The sequence below is a fragment of the Trachemys scripta genome, chromosome 4, assembly GCF_013100865.1.
Source record: "Trachemys scripta elegans isolate TJP31775 chromosome 4, CAS_Tse_1.0, whole genome shotgun sequence".
Classification (NCBI taxonomy): Eukaryota; Metazoa; Chordata; order Testudines; family Emydidae; genus Trachemys; species Trachemys scripta.
In genome coordinates, this window is record NC_048301.1 from 51,970,873 (window position 1) to 51,991,172 (window position 20,300).

General features: G+C 38.1%; 1 protein-coding gene and 1 long non-coding RNA gene across 7 annotated transcripts in view; both read left to right on the forward strand.

Moving 5' to 3' along the window:
* Positions 1-448: 448 nt before the first annotated feature.
* NOVA1 (NOVA alternative splicing regulator 1) overlaps positions 449-20,300 on the forward strand; it is a 236,089-nt gene continuing 216,237 nt past the window's right edge. For 2 of the 6 annotated variants that reach the window (XM_034768899.1, XM_034768900.1), the window contains exons 1-2: positions 449-1,258; positions 3,462-3,605. In XM_034768899.1, coding sequence (XP_034624790.1) covers positions 1,123-1,258; positions 3,462-3,605 — 280 coding nt within the window. In that variant the 5' untranslated portion in view covers positions 449-1,122. Of the gene's footprint in view, positions 1,259-1,323; positions 1,416-1,815; positions 2,223-3,461; positions 3,606-9,426; positions 9,511-11,413; positions 11,490-20,300 lie in introns of those variants that run through there. The other 4 variants (XM_034768905.1, XM_034768901.1, XM_034768902.1 and 1 more) reach the window with 4 other exon arrangements.
* The window catches only part of LOC117876646, a 67,615-nt gene continuing 64,791 nt past the window's right edge, over positions 17,477-20,300 (forward strand). The window contains exons 1-2 of the long non-coding RNA XR_004645504.1: positions 17,477-17,678; positions 18,018-18,090. This is a non-coding gene — a long non-coding RNA (uncharacterized LOC117876646). The remainder of the gene's footprint in view (positions 17,679-18,017; positions 18,091-20,300) is intronic.

Genomic DNA, 20,300 nt, shown 5'->3' on the forward strand with positions numbered 1-20,300 from the left:
AACCTGTGTACTATCCTATTGCACTGTGGGAGAAATAGTTATGCTCTTGTATGGAAAGACATTAACCTAGAAATAGTGCGGATGAACGAGGGAAACCTTAACTAGGACGTTTCCCGGCTATTTCAGTCTTCACTCCCTAAGCACCGGCACCTTCTTTTCAGGTACTTGTTAGCGTCTGTGTTGTGAGGTTAGCTCTAATTCCGAGGGCGCGCTCCCCACATGCCCTCCAGCCGCCGGGGTAGCGGGCACACTGGCCGCATACCCACCCCAATGTGCTGTTCAGCTCCCTCAGCCCCCCCGCTTTTAGTCTTCCGCCCACCCTTTCTGATTGGCTAAGCGCTTCAATCCGAACCTCACATTCGTCACCCCCGATTGGCTCAGCCTCCCGCCTATCTTCCCAAGAAGCCCCGCCTCTCTTTTTATGCCCCCCCCCCCCCCCCCCCTCTCAGCCCCCTCCCCCGTCTCTCTCCCTCCTTGTGTGTAGCTGCTGCTGAGGCTGGCTGGCCCCGCTGCACGGAGGAACCGGCAAGCTCTGCGTGCGCGCGGCGGCGCTGCTGCGGGTTGAGGGCGGCGCGGCGCAGCCTCCACCCCGGTGCGCACAGCCCCGTAAGTGCGAGCGAGAATGAGAGCCCGAGAGCAGCCACCAGCAGCCGCGCCGCACCAGCCCCCGGCGCAGGACTAGAGCAGGGAGAGACTGAAGGGGGCACGGAGGCAGCGTGAATCCTCTGGCAGACTCCCACTCGCTGGCTCACCTGCCATCCCCATTGCTCCCTCCCTCCCGTCTCACTCATTCTCTCCCCTCCCCTCCTTCCCACTCACACTCTCCCTCCTCTCCTCCTCCTCTGTCTCACTCTTTCGCTTCCCCTCTCCCCCCTGCGATCCCCCCGTCTCCCTTCTCCTCCTGGCACTGCACTGCAGCTGCTCCTCCGGCCAGTCCCGCCGCCTTCTCTCCCCTTCCCCCCCCCCTAGGCCAGCCCCGCCAGCCCCAGAGCATCCTCGGCACCCCGCGCGGAGCTCTGCCGTCCCGAGGGGGGACAGAGAACGGGACGAGCCTCGTCCCCTCCCCGCCCGGCCCCCCGCCTCCCCAAGGAAGAGACCATTCTGCTCCTGGCCGCGGCGAACATGATGGCGGCAGCTCCCATCCAGCAGAACGGGACCCACACCGGGGTTCCCATAGACTTGGACCCGCCGGACTCCCGCAAAAGACCGCTCGAAGCGCCCCCCGAAGCCGGCAGCACCAAGAGGACCAACACGGGCGGTGGGTATCTCCCCTCCCCCGGCAGCACCCTCCTCCCGCCCGCCCACCTTCCCTCCTACCTGCCTCCCTGCCCCGGCGGGAGGCCCTTCCCGGCGGCCGGGGGGGCTGAACTGCCCCAGAGAATTCACCGGGGTTCCGGCACAATTGTTCAAAAAGGGTAAAAACGGGTAAAAACCGGACGGGAGGGAGCGCCCGGTACTCACGGGAGCGGTTGAACCAGCCTTACGCCGCCTGCAGCTGCCGGGACCCGGCTCCCTGCCCTCCCGCGGACGGGGCCGCGCCATTGGGCCGGGGTCCGGAGGGGAGCGGAAGGCTGCACCCCGGGAGGACTCACCCGCCTGCTGGACACAGCCACCTCCTGACCCCGCAGCGCGGCTCGGGCCGGCCGGGGAAGCGGCTCTGTGCACCGGGTCCGCGCTGAAGGCTGCGGAGGGGGCTCCGTCCGGCGCGGGGGGGCACTACTCCCGGGGTGCAGCAGCCTTAAACTTATCATTCATCAAAATGGCGTCGGTTTTCAGCATCTAGCAGTCTTTGGGGTTTAATATCCATCGGGGTGGGTGTGCAGCCGTGACCCTACAGGGGCTGGAGTGGGCATAGGGGGCTTCTGCTGCCCCAGCACCCTCCCGATACGTTGGCGAAGATAAATAAATAAATGACAGCTGGGAGGCAGGGGGATGGCGAAGGCGCTCTCCGCCTTTTCCATCCGCTGGCTTACAAGCTGGATTTAAATCTTGACCGGTGTTTCCCGTTTCCTTGGCCTCACTTCGTCTATCAATCAGTGTGACACTGTTGCATTGATTTGGCTTGTTGGGGTTGGGGGGTGTTGGAGTGGGGGGAGTTGTCTCTGGTGCGGTGACTTGTTAGTTAACATCTTGCTCTTCCTGGATGAGATGAGTTATAACGGGACTAGCATCTCCTCTATTCATTTGCACTGGAGTCATCATAACAATGCACCGAGGCAGAGGTGAATTTATTCGTCCAATATTAAGAAAAGCAGTCTGTATTATAATGTATTGAACCTATATATAATATAAATGGGGACTGTGGTATTCCATCTGCACTATTTGGGATGCTTATACCCTTTCATAGGGAAAGTGAGATGGAGCTGGAGCTCCTGTTTATTTTTTAAACAAACTTTATAGAGAACTTTTATTTTATGATAAAATGTTGAGATTAAATCAAATTGGAGATTGGTTTTCAGGACTTCCAGTCATAAAAATAAACTACCCTTGTATAGCTTTCACCTTTTTCAGAGCCAGTGTTCTAAAGGTCCTTAGACTCATTGCTGCTGGATGAGTAAGGGAAGGGAGCACAGTTGCAAAATGTGGCTGGGAAGCATTCGTTTAATTCATTGTATATATTTTCCCGTTCTGATTGTGGTTTTTCAATCCGGATTGGCATTATCACTTTTAGGTGTATTTAAAATAAGTGATTTAAGCTTTTGATCAATTGGGAAAAATTCTTCTTAATGTCTTCTAATTAATGAGCTTAAAAGAGATCACTGTCGTCTAAGAAGTGCTAAAGAAATACATCAGGATTACTTAGGCAAGTGATTCCATCCAAACCATGTTGAGTTGTTTTCTTTGCAGTGGCTAAAATGCTTGGAAAATAAAACTCCACGTTTTGGGTGGGTTTTTGGTAGGAGACTAGTTGTTTTGCACACTTAAGAAGAAAGCAGGCAATAGGTAATTGCTGTTCTCATGCATTTGCTAATGTCAAACAAAGAGCCCATCACTTTATCATTCCTTCCTTTTTTTTTTTTTTTTTAAAGTTTTGGCATTTCTGTAGCAGTATTTTTAGGGAAGATTGTGATTTGTTGTCATGCACGTTTTGTGCACACCTTTTTTTTTTGAAGGGGTCAATTCGTTTCATTGTACCATGGTAACCACAGATAGAACTGGAACAATTCCGCCTTCAGAAATAAAACTCAATTTTGTCATTTGTTTTCATGCTTTCAGAAAATTAAGGAAAATGTATAGATTCTTTAATTTCCACAGAGTGAATATGGCAAATGACAAATGCATATTTTAAAATGGCAAATGCATATTCCACGCATTTCTTATAGAATGATGCAACTGGTTAGATGTATAGTTGTACACATATTAATAGGTATGTTCACTTATTTACTGATTTTGTTTTGTGGGCATGGTGGAGAACAAACGTTTTGTAAACCAAATTAACCTTGCATATCTCAATTTTTCAGAGGATGGCCAGTATTTTCTAAAGGTCCTCATACCTAGTTATGCTGCTGGATCTATAATTGGGAAGGGAGGACAGACAATTGTTCAGTTGCAGAAAGAGACGGGGGCGACCATCAAGCTGTCTAAATCCAAAGATTTTTACCCAGGTAGGTGCAAATATTAGCAGATTACTTTTAAATCCCTAGGGAAATACATACATGATGTGTGTGGTTTATGCATTGAAGAGTAATCTCAGTGCAGTCGGAAACATTATTGAGCAGAGAAGTACACTACAACATGTTACAGTGAGCATATGAACAGTCTTATCTTAATTTGTTTATGGAATTGACTGGGTATTATCTAATAATTTAGTGGCCATAAAGTGTGGCTAAAGTTATTTAGAATATTACTGTAGGAACACTTTTGTGAATATATTTTCTGAGCACTTTTTATTACAAAAAAAATCTACTTTTAAAGAACCAACTCTGACAGCTGGCATTAAAAATGGGTGTGTTTATCAAGTTTTCAGGTATCATTGTAAGGCAATTAAGCTAGAATGAATAAAAATGAGAGGCTGTTTCTTAAAGAATGGGCCATTTACTTTAAATCCATTACATATCTTCTTTCTGCATCATTGGTTTGTTCACTGGCCCTGGAGTGAAGTAAAGAGGACAAGTGCTACTGCTCTTCAGATGTTTTCTTTAGATTGTGTTTAATATGACTACAAAGGAAAATCTATAATGTTATGAAAGGAAATATAATACTTCAGATGAATAAGAAAATAAGTGTGTTTTGTGCATACTGTATTTACGCAAACAACAAAGCATTCAATATTTATATGCACAGAGTGCCTGTTATTAGTCTTTTCTCATTTTTGATCAAAATGTTATAAATAGCAGGTCATGCATAATGATCTGCATCATTTTGAACTTCTGCAAAATATTTCTGTGGTTCCATGTAGAGTTTGACTTTCTTTCTAAAGATTAACAAATTAGTATCTAGTAATTGGACTTCTAGTCTGAGTTGAAATCTATCTAATTTTTTATTGACTGCTAATAACTTACTACATAGCTATCATTTTGCCAGTGTTCTGGTTTTGCAACTTTGAACTGTGGCTAGTAATTCAGAGCTGAGGTGCCTAGATATTGTTGATATTTGTTTTTTGTAGAGAAGATAAAGCTGTTTTGCATTTGGTGAGCTAATTCAGCAAGATGACTGAATTTTCTAAAACAGCAAAGACAGCTGGCATGAGTGTAAGCAGAGCATGAGCATTTGGAGTATTTCAGTTTCCTGTCCACTCTGTTTCACTGTCAAGCAGAAGTGGATCATTTATTCTCTATGGAAAGACTGTAATGATTTTGAAATTGTCATTTTGATATGGAAATGGAAAATGCACCTGTTATTTTTCTGCCTTATGGATGCAATTTATAGCGTTCTAATGTACTAACACAATTAAAAGGACAAGTTTAGATTTTCATTGTCATTCAGAAACTTTTGTTGTTTTGCCTTTACTTTTTTTGCCTTGGGAAAGTTTTGGTAACACAATTCTTATATTCTGAAAGGTGTATTAGGGTGAAAAAATCGGTGCAGAATTGTGAAAACTCTGTGGAGAAATAAAATCATTCAAAAGAGCCTGATTGCGGAATTAATAACGTAATCTGGGAAAAGAGCTGCAATGGTAAATTAAATTCACTGTCAATAGATGAAAATGAAATAGATTCTTTGCATTATACATGAGGTGGTATCAGATGTGCAAGGATGTTACAGAAAATTGGTGTTTATGAAGGGTATTCCAAATACTAAATTATATGCCTTTTCATTTGACTATAGTTTATTTACAGTGAGTTGGAAAGGATGCACCAAAGATTATATCTTTTGTTCAGTACTCTAACATAGTTATTTTATTCTTTTCTGATTAAATCAGAATTACATACTTTTTTGTTCTGTAAATTGTGCAGATACAGCAGTATCAGCAGGAGTGTCCTTTGAAAATTAAAAATTAGGCAAACCAGAATGAGATGAATAAAAAAAATGTCTAATGTTTCTGTGACGTAAACAGATTCTCTCTGAAGGAAATACCAGGACAAGAGAAGACTTGGTACAGTTTAATTTTACCAAGTATAGATCAATGTCCACTTAGACATTACACAATCTGTTTTATATATGTAGCCACACTGTAGGTCACTTAGCAAATTAATGATTTAGACATAATTTAAGATGGACTGTTATTTGCTACAGCATGGACAGATGAGAAAAATGGATTCTCTTGTAGCTGGATCTTGTTAGTTTTTCTGTTTGCATTTGTCCACGAGCCTGTGGAATTTTCTGAGGTCCTGGAATTCTCGAAGCTGATGACTTTTTTTGGGTTTCTTCCAGCCCTCTTACATGAGGGATAAAAACCCTGCTAATCTTGTACTAGTCCAAAATTTAGGGCTGTGATTCATATTATTGAGGATTTTTTTAAATAGAAGTATGCAGTTATCTGAAAACCTACTTGGGTGTATATATGTTCCTTAACATGTTGACTAACTTATATCTATAGTTACATTAAATATCTGTTTTGCAAACACTATGTTTGTGAGGTTGCTGTTAAGCTTAAATTTTAGTGGGAAGGAGAGGAGTAACTGAAAGGGAAAGTTCAGCACGACTTTTAAGAGTGTAGGTGATTTGGAAGGGAGAAGAATTGGTATATTAAAGTCACGAGTTCTTCACTGTGTGATCTCATGGTTTCTTATTGTACAGGTATTCAGTATGCAGAGTAAGTCTGTCAGAATCATTTTTATGTTTGTGCTTAAGAAAACTATTTACGGTAGCTTTAGAATTAAGATGAGAGAGATCTAATTATTAGAAGTTGAAAAGAAGCATGTATTTCTAAAGTATTTCTTTTTATTAAATGGTTTATTTCAACAAAGTAAAAGACAGTTCATGGGCTTTAACAACAGTTGTATGTCTTCTGTTGTATCATATCAGCAGGCTTTTTTTTTTTTTTTTTGGTAAATCCTATTTCTCTTGCTATTGCAAGACACTTTCCCTCTAGATTATCAAGTAACTTTTTCAAAATTGTATTGACCCATACAATTATACTTTCTGGTCATCTTGTTTAGAGTATATTTTATGTATGAATCTTTTCTATTCCTATTGTCTACCTAGACAAATAAATCTGAAGTGAAATTGTCTAACTGTATGTTATTTTAAAAATGTGGGAGTAACGTTTTCTGTTACAAGGTTCCAATTCTATTTTTGGCAAGCGGCTTCTAATCCAAAATCTGAAATACTGATCTTGCCATGATACTAATTATTAATTAAGTAAACTGTTTAAAGAAGGTGTTGCCATGAAAAGTTGGAGTTTTGTGTACACTTAAATTTTGCATAGTGTAAAAAGAGAATCACAAGGTGATACTTTCTCATGTTTGAACTCACTATTTTATCCAGTGCTCCATTTTTCAGAAATATAAAGAACGCTGGCCTGAAAACCACTCTAGGTATATTCCTCCTTGTTTTCCTAAACCATTGCTAGTGAATGTCTTTACTCTTTCTTTCTTATGTAAAATTATATAATCACATTGTTTATCTTGCAACAGGATCTTTCCTAGCTTCAGAAGCTTAGTGCTTGGGTGAATTTGAGCTAGGTTCATGGTTTTTCAAATATGTTGTAATATGCTAACTGAAATAGAATATAGATAAAATGATATGAAGATGAAATTGGGGCTAAGATATTTTATTACTCTTAATTAATAGATTAGCTCCTTTTTATTTTATGAAAGACAAAATTCTAATCGGGTAGTCCTCAAACCTGGTATAGGACATTTAAGGTGGAAGAATTATTTTCCGTACAATCAAAATGTACACTTAAAAAAAAAAAAAAGGCAAAGTATACAAAACATATTTTGTGTATGATAATGCTGTTTTGTATTTACTAAGTGGATTATCTTAGGCATTCATCTTGCATGTGAAAATTAGATTTTTTTTTTAAATTCATGCATTATTTAGATGATTTTACAGCTATCTTTGGTGTGACTGTCCTCTGAAAAGTATTTTGTGTGTTGACTTTCAAAACCTTGAAAGTGAATTGAGTGTGAATGTTCACAACTTTACTGAACATTTAAAGTGAATAAACCTAGCTTCATTACTCATATTATACTGCGTTAGGCAGGGTGAAGGCATGCTACATCAAGCTTGTTTCCCCACTGTTTTTTCCCCTTTGTGTAATAAAGGAGGTGTAACATTTTTAATTTTTAGCTTAGAAACTAGTAGGTTCTCACTGGAAAAATACATCTAACTCCTTTAAAAAAACAAAACTGCAAATAGTTTACTTGGTTATATTAGTATTAACATTCAAAATGAAGAGAAAATGTTATTTCTTAAGACCTAGAGAAGAGAATTATGGAATAAGAAAAATAGTTCAGCTTGTAGCATTTTGGGGTATTAATGTGTCTTGGGTTTTGTTTCCTGATACTTGAGAATTTTATCACAGATTTCTGAAACGTTGTCAACGAGAAAGTAAGGACTTCATAAAAAATAAATAAATTCTAAGGCTTGACAAGCTATATTGCAGACTCTTACTCACGTGAGTAATCCTATTTACAACAATAGAATTGTATGAGTAAGGACTACTCATGTAAGTAAGGGTTTCTAGGATAGAGCTCTTACAGCTGTATAGATTTGCAGACTTGTTCTAGTTTCTTAGCTTTCTACTAGTAAAAAGCCAAGGGTTGATTGCCAGCTGTTCAGAGGGAGAATTCTCAATAGGACACCTGTCAGTTGCCTGGTTACTGGGACAGAATGTAAAAAAAAAAAAAAAAAAAAAAAAAGTTAGCTTCCTAACTGAAAGATCCTCAATATTTTACTTTCAAAAGGACACTGCAAATGAATGTCTGCACTCACTATGATCTAGAGAGAGTTATACATCTAGTTCCCTTGTGCATCTATTATTTACTAATTTCCCTTCATTTGGAAGAGGATTATAGTAGTTTTAATGATTTCATGTTCTATAGGTGTTATGCATCTACTTTTTTTTTCCTAAGAAAAGGGTTTACTGTGTTAGCTGAATAGGTCTTTGGTTGACTTTTTGCTGAATTATTGAGTGACTTTGCAATTTCAAAAATAGTAAAAAGGAAAATTGAAAACAAGTAACAATTATGTAGACTTTTTTGTGCTGCATTGAACTGGCTAGCTAACTCTTAACAATAATACTCATACAAACCTGTTATGCGAAATAAAGATAGCAGAATAATGAACAAAACTCTAAGATCATCACATGGAAATGAAAACCACCTCCAACTTTATTCTTGTTGTTTATTAAGCGATAGAACTTCTCTATCAGAGAATGTTTTATGGTTTAGAAGTAGATTAAAGGGTTCCTAATGACAATATACTGAACTTGTTTTTTTTTTCTTATAGTCAAGTTATGTGTAAATTGAATGGATGCAGCAGAAACCTGTGTTTTACACCCTCATTTTGGGGCACTGCAGAATTCTGGGGGAAAATCATTTTAAGAAAAACAACATAATTTTGTATAAGAATAAAAATGACAGTCTAAACCATTTTCCCCCAATCTTCGTCCTTGCACACAATACAAAATTGCCATATAGCATTTCAGTGGTTGGTTGGTTGTGGAGGCAGGAGCAATTCAGTTTTCTTAAGAGAATCTTCTTGCCTCAACTTCTGTAATATGAGAAACATGCTATTTTTTTAAATGGAGGTAAATCCTGAATACATTAATGTAACAGGACCTTAGTGATCTTGATTCTTTGCTAATTAATATCGTGGATGTCAGTATTCTTAGCTGTAGTTAACCACAAAATTTAATCTCACCTATTTTCAGTGGCTAGGAAACAAAAAAAACCCCTCTACTTTAAGTTTGTCAGGCTACAGCTTTTAGAAATAGAACTTGTGGGGGGGATTGGGGAGGAGGGTTTGTGCCTGATTGCCTTCTCATTTCCATCTTTGGATACAGCTTTAGTATGAAGTTAAACAACATCTGTAGAGATCTGACTGACAAACATCTCTCTGGGACTCATCATTGCAGCTTGCAGCAGGTGCACTCCACTTTGTAGCCCTTCTCAAAAAGAGGTTAGCTTGTTTTTAACATTTATCAGTAGACCAGTGGGAGTGAATGACTTGGTAAAGAGCATGGGGGTTGTCAGTTGTCCAGTGCTGGAATGCTGCAGGTAATTGGGCTGGACTGGTGGGAACTGTGGTAGCGTGCTTCTCACGTTGCACTGCAGCTGCTGTTGATCTTAATTAATCTGACCCTCTGAGGCTGCAGTGTCATGGTATAAAACGCAATACATACCAGAAATGGAAAGATTGCTTTTTAAGTCCTCCTTATTGATGCTTATGTTTGTAGGTGGGCCTTTTTGGTTTCAGCCTTGGATTTGTTAGATACTAGTGTAAAATGTTGACATACTTTTGTTTAAAGCTGTAATTAATAGGTTTGGTAAACAGGAAAACCTTTATCTGTGAATTAATAAAGTTGATAACTATGATTTTTGAATTGCTAGAATAGTGGACTTTACAAAAATATTCTTGTTGCCAAAATAAAAACAGAAGTATAGTTGTGTATAAATGAAATATCTATATTGTTCAGACAAGTTGGGTGGGAGACAGGGAAATATGAGAATTAAAAAGAAACATAGTTAAATATTTAATGGAAAATTAACTTCACATTTCTATTGTAGTTTGAATGATCCATTTATTTGGGTACTTAAAATTCCTTCCTGGTTTACTGTAAAATATTTATGCAGTGGGGTATGTTAAATGCACGCTTTGACTTGTTTAATTCTGATTTATGTATAGCATTTTCTTTACATATTTTTAGTATATCATATTAAACTGGAATTTGGTAATTTGTTGTCTGAATAAACTCACGTTTGTGGTTTCAGTTCTTTAGTATTAGTCTTATTTTCCTTTGAGGCTAACAGCCCCTCCTCTTTGCTTCTGTGGCACAGCCGTGGGGAAATTATATCAAGTTCCTTATGTATGCTTTCTATTACTCCAACACAGAAATATCTAAATAGTGTCGAGCTGAGACCCCTTTTAAATGTCAGATCACTGGTTAATAAGGCGCTACGCCTTTCCATTATTTTTGTTTTGTTTTTCTGTATACACAGTTAATACTAATTTTGCAAACCTGATGAATCCTAATTTCAACTTGTTCAGAGGTTTATAAAGACTGGTTACATTGCTCTTGTGCTTTTTCATCTGAAGAAAAACATTTTGTCAGAGTACCTTGTATTTTAAAATGTTCACTTTTGGTATTACCAGTTTCTAATAGTAAACAGAAAAGGTATCTTATCAACCATCTAAATTCAATACCTGTTATTCAATTAACTTGCTATTCTCCTAACATCTTCCATAATTAAATGTGGCTACATTTTTTTTTATAGTGAGGATTATTTGATACTGAGTATTCTTGCTAAGGAAATTTTTTAAGAACTAAGTTCCTTTTGAAATTACATGGTGAGCCCATGTCAATGATCATTTAAGGGCAACGTTTTGGGACTGGTATCTAAGTCTGTTTCCAGTTGGAAGATTACTGATGACATGACCTTTTTCTTTTCAATATTTATTTCCCAGTTATATTTACTCTTTTATCAATTAAATGCCGTATTTTATCTGTAAAGAATCTTGGGTCAGGTAAAATTTTTGAGGCTATGTGCCCAATATAGCCCTTGCAAGTACCACTTATGTGAGTCAGGGACCAGGTTAATTGTCATATATTGGCACTCTGTAAAAATACAAACACTGAGTCCTCAGATATGAGGATCTGGAGCGGGTTGTTCAGATTATTCCAAGCAAGGAAGAGAAATAGTGTACAAGTGTGAATATTCACTGTCATATTTAGAAGTAACTTTTGGTTATAAGGAAGCCTGATATTCAGACAAAAATTTATATTTGTTTGGTCTTATAGATTTTCACTGTGGAAAGACTAAACATCTGTTTTCTATCATTGATCTGTTACTGCATCCTGCAGGGCCTGTCATCTCAGCATTGACAGGATCAGATGAAAAACACAATCAATGTTTTGACATTTTTTGAGAATCGCTCAGGTAAGATCATTTGTTATGCAGAACTAAAATGATATTTATGGCCACTTATAATATTTCACCATTTGGAGTCCTTGTATTGTCAGTCATTAATTACATTAGTACACAAAGACCCCCTGTGTGTGTCTTTGTTCCCATTTAAAAGCACTCCTTTTGTGCCTAGTTAAGTGACATTTAGTGCACCTGTGATTTCCCTCATAAATAGCTTCTGAAATTCAGGACAACCTCTTTCCCTCCCTTCCTTTAGAGTGGCACCTATTCGGCTTGGATCAAGAAGTATATTATGCACCCCCAGAGTTCTTGAAAAATACTCATTAACAAAAATTACACACTAGTGACTCCAGTTCTTTTAAAAGATGCTGTATTGACAGTGTAGGAGACTGGAGTTTTCTATCTATAGAACTAGGTAAAGCCTAGCCAGCAGACAAAGTTTCCTTCCTATCACCTCACCAATGTGACTTAACTCTGATCTGCAGACATTTGGTAAAAAGTACTTAAATGAGTGTGTTCTGTTTATCTATAGTTACATAGGTTGTGAACTGAATCACTAGAAAGTTAGAAAATGCCAGTCTTATGGTTGCCCATTCAACCTTAATTCTGCTCCCTTTGTGTGTCCAATGTGTGACTTGAATGAATCAGTTCTCTATCTGGGGGTCGGGGTGGGGTGAGAGGAGGGACAGGATGTGAACATATAATTACACTGTGTCATGATGGGGTGGTTCTCAAACTTATTTTATTGTGCACCCCCCTTCTTTGTGTCTGTAGTAGTTTACAACCCCCCCGGGCATCTGTCCGCTGTCTCTGAAGGCAGTGGAGAGCAGCAGCTGCTGGCCGGGCGCCCAGCTCTGAAGGCAGTACCGCCGCCAGCAGCACTGCTTACAGAATTGGGTGCCCAGCCAGCAGCCACTGCTCTCTGCCCCTCCTCAAGCTTCTCATACCAAGCTCTTCCCACCGCCCAGACTACATTGTGTGCCCTCCAGTTTGAGACCCTCTGTCACATGCATACACATAAGGGGGGAGAAATAAGGTTATGCAGGCAACCATAAATCTGGTATGTTCTGTCTTTTGAGTTCATGACTTGAAACATTTTTCTTCCAATATTTTTACATAATTTCTTAGGCCTGTCAATTGACTAAAAAAAAATAATTGTGCAATTAATCAATAATAGAATACCATTTATTTAAATATTTGTGGAGGTTTTCCACATTTTCAAATATATTGATTTCAATTACAACACAGAATACAAAGTGTACAGTGCTTACTTTATATTTATTTTTATTACAGATATTTGCACTGTAAAAAACAAAATCCTGTTTTTCAATTCACCTAATACAAGTACTATAGTGCAATCTCTTTATCATGAAAGTTGAACTTACAAATGTAGAATTATGTAAAAAAACCACTGCATTCAAAAATAAAACAATGTAAAACTTTAGAGCCTACAAGTCCACTCAGTTCTGCTTCTTGTTCATTGGAGTGATTGGCTGAACTCTGATCTGTCACCTGAAAGTGAAAACAGACATTCACATGGCACTGTTCTATATATCTTGCAATGCTGGTAACATGTCAGATGTACTGAAGATTCGTATATCCCTTCATGCTTCAACCACCATTCCAGAGGGCACGCTTCCATGCTGATGGGTTCTGCTCGATAACAATCCAGAGCAGTGTGGACCAATGCATGTTCATTTTCATTATCTTAGTCAGATGCCACCAGCAGAAGGTTGATTTTCTTTTTTGGTGGGTTCATATTCTGTAGTTTCCATATCGGAGTGTTGTTCTTTTCAGACTTCTGAAAGCATACTCCACACCTCGTCCCCTCAGATTTTAGAAGGCACTTCAGATTCTTAAGCCTTGGGTAAACTGCTTTAGAAATCTCACGTTGTACCTTCTTTGCATTTTGTCAAATCTGCAGTGAAAGTGTTCTTAAAACAAAAGTGCTGGGTCATCATCTGAGACTGCTATAATACTAAATATATTGCAGAATGCGGGTAAAACAGAGCAGGAGACATACATTTCTACCCCAAGGAGGTCAGTCACAAATTTAATTAACACATTATTTTTTTAACGAGCGTCATTAGTATGGAAGCATGTCCTCTGGAATGGTGGCCGAAGCATGAAGGGGCATACAAATGTTTAGCATATCTGGCACATAAATATCTTGCAATGCCGACTACAAAAGTCCTATGCGAACGCCTCTTCTCATTCTAGTGACATTGTAAATAAAAAGCAGGCAGCAGTATCTCCCATAAATGTAAACAAACTTGTTTGTCTGAGTGATTGGTTGAACAAGAAGTAGGACTGAATGGACTTGTAGGCTCTAACGTTTTACATTGTTTTATTTTCGAATGCAGTTCTGTAACAAAAAATCTACATTTGTAAGTTGCACTTTCACGATAGAGACTGCACTACAGTGCTTGTATGAGATAAATTGAAAAATACTATTTCCTTTTTCTTTTTTATAGAGCAAATATTTGTAATAAAAAATAATATAAAGTAAGCACAGTACACTTTGTATTCTGTGTTGTAATTGAAAACAATATATTTGAAAACATAGAAAAACATCCAAAAATACTTAATACATTTCAATTACTATTCTATTGTTTAACAATGTGATTAAAACAGTGATTAATTGTGATTAATTTTTTAATCATGATTAATTTTTTGAGTTAATTGGGTGAGTTAACTGTGATTAATCAACAGCCCTTTTTTTTTTTTTAAATAGGAAAAAAGTTAAATTTTGTAGCAGGCATCGTTAGCAGAGTTTGAATTCTGAACCTTCAGCACTACAGCGTAGACTTCTGCCACTTGAATTACAGGACTGCTATTCTGTCTTGCAGCAGAAGGCTGTTATTCCAGAGGTGGTATAGCTTGCTGCCATCGTTTGCTGGGTGATTGGGAGGAGTTTGGGGGGAGTGTCTGCCCTGTGTGATGCCCCTAGGAAGGAGAGGGATGAATGCTGGGACCATGTGCCAGATCCAGCCCAGCGTAACTTCCTTCCAAGAGCACCTGTAGGTGAAGGCTGGAGAAGTCCCATGCCTTCCCAGCACAATGTTTGGTTGTAGCAGCTGTTTCTTTGATGGCCGCATGTTCATGTTCAGTTATTCTGGCATGCTGCCAGCATTTTCTTGAGGAACACAAAAGAAGGAAAATGGCAATTTTTAACAGTGTATAACAGTTGAATCTGAATGGAATTTCATAGGACCCCCCCATATAAAAAAAAAAAGCCTCTCCAGCTTTCTCTTTGCTGAATTTCCATGACTTGCTACAAATAACAGGTATTGGAGCTTCCAAAAACAGATGCGAGAATCTTTTATAATTGTTAGGCAATCTAAGTATAGAAGCCTATGTATTATTGTTAAAGCAGTACAAGCATTAGATGAGTACTTGGGAACTTATAACTCTAAAGAAAAAGTCGTATACTTGAAATATGTAGATTGCAAAGTCAAGGACTCAAATTTAAGAAACTCCAGACTATTTCCTCAAGCATACCAGATTTTCCTTTAGATTTGTAAAATTGCAATTATCTATCTAGTATTTGTGTTGCTTTTACGTTAATTAAAATTTACAATATGCAATACAATAGACCATCGTCCAGTTCTACAATACATGCCAAGATAATTAAAATAATGGATAAAAGTTCTTTCCCCTCCTTCATCCAGTTTATCCCCAAATGTTCAGGGAAAAGAGATGGAACTTGTCAGTATGTTCAGTAGACTAACAGATCTGGAATTTGATATACCATGGTCAGACTAGATGATCATAATGGTCCCTTCTGACCTTAGAGTCTATGAGTCTATGTGGGAAAGTGTGTTTCAGAGTTTACGGGACTTGCTAGAGAATTCATGGCTAAACAGCGCTCTCTCATTCATAGAGAAAGAGGCAGTCTCTCACGTAACCAGATCTTAAATCATTTGGGGCATTATAGGTTAAAATCAGCACAGTGACCTTCATTCAATAACCCGTGCACAGTGATTTCAGCGACACAGCACTGATCTTATGTGTTCTCGATGAGACACTCTATTTAATCAGGAAGACATGTTCTGCTCTAGCTTTAGTTATCAGCTTTCTCAAAAACTATCCATAGGTAGTGTGCATTATAATAGTCTAATAGGTAATGGTAGTAAGATGTACTGTTATCTAATTAGCTTCATTTTGGCTAAGGTCTTAAAATAACAGTTGACTACACATGTTAGTGACGGTTGTCACTTTTTTGCTTCTATATTGTCCTTTCAAATGTCAAATTCAATAGGTGGACATCTTTTACATTGGAAAACCCATTTAGTTTGTGATGTTAGACAGCAGCTTTCAGTTTTGTTCCTACAGTTAACTTTGGGTGCTAGTGGTAGGATTTCCGATTTGGGGGCCTGACAGATGAGATGAACATATAATGGTAGCGCCTCGTCTTGCACTTATTTGTGGGCACAGATTTCAGTCTGCAAAAATGGAGAAGGTTGAGGCCTTGGTATATCTCCTCCTTGCCCTCCCCAAACCAAAAAGCCAAACAGACCAAAACTGAGTCCTTAGTTGTTTTGCTTTACTTGATTTTATTAGATTGAGAAGCCTGTCCATATGTTTCTTTAGACTAGCATTACCTATTATATTTGTTGGCTTCCCAAGTAAACTGACTCTGAAGTTTTCAGTTTGTGCAAAACTGCTGATAGTGTTATATTGTGGAGAGCATCATGAGCACATATCCTTTTGGTATCTGTATTGGCTGTCTGAAAACCACTGATTTTTAGGATTTGGCTTTTGACCTGAATGTTCAGTAGTGACCTGGTTGCTGTATCTTACAGTGCAAAGTTTTAACAGTAAGGACAATAAACCATTAGAACAGTTTACCAAGGGATATGGGGAATTCTCTATCACTTGATCTTTTAAATCAAAATTTAATGTCTTTCTAAGAGATGTGCTGGCCCAACCAGAAGTTATGGGTATGATATAGGAATTGCTGGGTGAAATTTTATCATCAGTGTTATGCAGGAAATCAGACTTGATAATGGTCCCTCTGGCTTTACCTACGAAGTTCTCCGTTATTAATATCTTAATGTATTCTTATTCTTAGAATCTAAAGTAAAACTGACTCTAAAAATTGGGATGTGTGTGGTCAATACAGGTAGAAAACTCTAGTTACTGGTAACTAATAGTGTTACAGATGTCTTCCAGGTTTCACTTATAAAGTAGCTCTTCTTTTGTTAATTGCATGTACTATGAAACAGTCATGAGGTTTGGGTTTTTTTTTTTTTTCTACTTGCTCAATAACTGTAGAGCACACTTCCTTATTTCTTCTTGGGAATTAAATCTTTTTAGAGCAGGCTGGTAATTGCTATCAGAGAGAGAGAGAGAGAGAGAGAGTGTGTGTGTGTGTATGTATGTATATATATATATATATATATATATATATATAAATATAAAGAGTGAGTTTTGGTAGCTAATACAAATTTTGTATTAACTGCACCCTATAGAACAGCGTTTCTCAACAACTCGTGTATGGACCAGCACTGGTTCCTGAGATCTCTCCGACACAGTTTAGGAAGGCAACAAGCCAGTCCTTGGTATCAAAAAGAAGGAACACTGCTACAGAGGGAGTAAGGCCACAAAGAGGAAACACCATATTAGATCGCTAATTGTAAGATAGTGGTAACAGTTAAACTATATTTTAATTCACTATAAATATATTATGGGTAAACTAGGAGGTAGCCACTTAGAATTCCATTTTGGATGTGTTAGTTCTTGTTGTGTGAGAAAGCAGACTACTGTGCTTACAGATGATAAGATAGGGGGTTTCGGATTAATAGGTACATAGCTCCACTGAAGAGTATATAGTGAAAGACCGAGATACTTGAGTACATTGCAGTAATTTATTTCTGTTTATTGAAGCTTCACTCGTTTTATGTAAAGTTTCACTCTGCTATAAGCAGGTTCCATTGTGATAATCTCTTAGAGGGCAACAATTTTCACTTAACAATTCTTTTTTTTTTTACCAGATTGAATGCTAAATGCTGCATTCTAAGGGGATTATCACCTCCCTTCCTCCTCTGCTCCAGCTGAGAAGAGAATTTGGTTTTCCAGGGTTGGGAGGAGTAATTCCTGATTTTGCTGTAGCTGATTCTTCTGGGAATGAATGACCTACTAGGGTATGCCTACATAGTTCATGGCAGCGAGCCTCCCAGCCCAGATGAACAGACTTGGGTAAGCAGGGCTCTCACTCGTGCTCTAAAAATAGCTGCGTAGACAGTGCTCGGAAGTTGTCTGACTGGAGCTTGGGCTCTGAAGCCTGTGCTTGATGAAGCCAGGTATTTCATCAGGCCTGCTTCAGACTATTTTAGGAGAGACCTGATCTAACACTTTACTCCTATTCTGACATACAGAGTAGGAGTGCTGGATACTGTTCTTGGTAGCTTCCTAGCTCTTTCTGTGGTTTTCAGCTGAAAGGAATGAAAGTTCTTATGTCTTTCAAGGTGTGTGTATGTGTGTGTGCGTGTACATGTGATAGTGAAAATTTCTTTCCCATTTGCCCATGCCTCCCAGTGAGATGTGTGAAGACTCTTCTTCCCTTGATACTAAGATCCCGTCAGCTTCTGCACCCAAGAACTAACTTCAGGTAAGTGCTGCTGAGATGGAGGGAATAGATGTCCAGTCTGAATATGCCAACATTGGTGTTTTAGATTATTTTGGATTTTCTTTTTAGTTGGGGGAGAGTTGTATGAGGGAGTAATTAAATAGCAATGTCAGGTTTTTGCAGTTCTACAGAACTTGACTCAGAAAAGAGAAATTGAATGGCTGAGGGGATTGAGAGCCGGAGGGGATAGATTTTCACCTTCTCTTTTAAAAATGTTCATATTCATGGTTAGGGAAGTGGCTCTGGATATTATGTTGCTCTCATTTTCTTTCTTTAGAGGAGGAGAGTATTTTTTCCAGACATGAACAGTTTTAATAGAAGTTGCCTGAAAGGTCCAACCTTTTAAAGCTGTATAAGATTTAATTAGAGGGATACTTTTCTCTCCATACAGATATTGAGTACAAAAATAGCCCTACAATATTGTATATAACTATGCATCAATTAACATTTAGCACTATATTCAGTTACAAGCAGTGATTTTCTGAGAATAGGGGAATTTTCTGTAGGTCGTCATAAACCTGCTAAATGTGTGCATCTTGTCTTTTGGGCTATTGAAATGAAATTACAATGTCTCTTTAAACTAAAGATTAGGTTTTATTTTATTAATGAGGAAAAATTAATTATCCTGTCATTAGAAACGGAACAAATCACTAGCATGTACCATATATAACCAATACTTTGCAAGCATGTTTCGGTAGTTGCCAACCTTGTTAGAGCTATTTGACTCATGTGGGTGGTTTTCTAAGCTTGAGTGAAAGAATTACTTTTTCTTTCTTTATGCCTCTGAAATATTGTTATTACATATTTTCAATTCTTTGTGGTCATTTTGTAATAATTTTTAAAACAAATTTGTCCTAATATAAAAGTAAACAAAAACAACTCTTACTAAAAGATCTCTCTTAAAGAGACACTCTTAGGTCAATTTAGGTTTCATTAAACCTTGTTTCTTCAATGAAAATGTTTCCATAAACTTGTTTAAAAAATATTCTTTAAAATTTAATATTAAACAGAAAGCGCTGATGTTTATATGGAATTTTACAGCAAGAAAGAAATCTGTTAAATATGCAGGGAAAGTAGTGAAACAGTTCCTATACAACATGCTGTCAGATTTATAAGCTGAAAGGTTTTTATGTTGCTAAGTTTCAGGTGTCATAGTTATGTAACTGAATGCTAGGTTAAACAATTTCAGGCAAACACATGAATTTTTTTCAAGATGAGTGTCCCTTAATCAAGGTGTGTGTGTGTGTGCGTGTTTTTTTAAATTTCTTCCATAAAGAAACTTGCCCTTTTTGGTCCCTATTCCTGCAAACATTTAGACACATGCTCAACTTTAAACATGTGAGTGGTTCTATTGAAGTCAGTTTGCAGAATCGAGGACTTGATATTCATTTGAAAAACAACTTATGATCATTAATTTAAGTAAACTCAAATTTTTATTTTTACAACCTTCTAGAATGCCTGACTAGCTGGGTCTGATCCTGCTTCTATTGAGGTCAATGGTAAAATTTCCACTAATGTTGAGAACTAAATCAGATCATAATTTCATGGCGTGTTGACCTGATGGAAAATATAGTTCATCATTTAAATCTTGAGTTTGTTATACTAATCCTTATTCTGAATTCATTAACAAGAACAAAAATGTGTTCAGTATAATTAGTAAAGACTTTCATTAAAAAATGATTACTAAAATGTCACTGTTAAATCAAGCTGTGTATGGAAACAAATTATATTACGTAAAAATACACAGCACTGTTTACAAATTGGAAATGGGAGCAAAACTATTTAGTGTTCAATATTAAGTGAGAGCTCTTTGGCTACTTACACAAAGAAACATGAAAAAAAAATACTGAGCAGCTGAAGTGGCACTGAGCACCAGCTGGGGAATCTGAAATCAAATATTCAGTGCATGATTTGTATGGAACTACAGTAAGAATGTATGATTCTACAATAGCAATTGTGTGGAGTCAGGTCAAATTGCACATGAGGAATGAACACAAGTGAAGTCTGACTTTTCTGCAACTGCACAAGTGCTACTACATAATGTTCTTTTAAACAGAGTAATGCAAAATTGTGAAATGACTTCTTTGGCTCAATAACAACTTTTTTCAGCTAAAATGACATTGTTTCAACTGGAAGAATTAAAATCTTTAAAGTGAAATGTAGTTTGGAAATATTAAAAAAAATGAATTCTT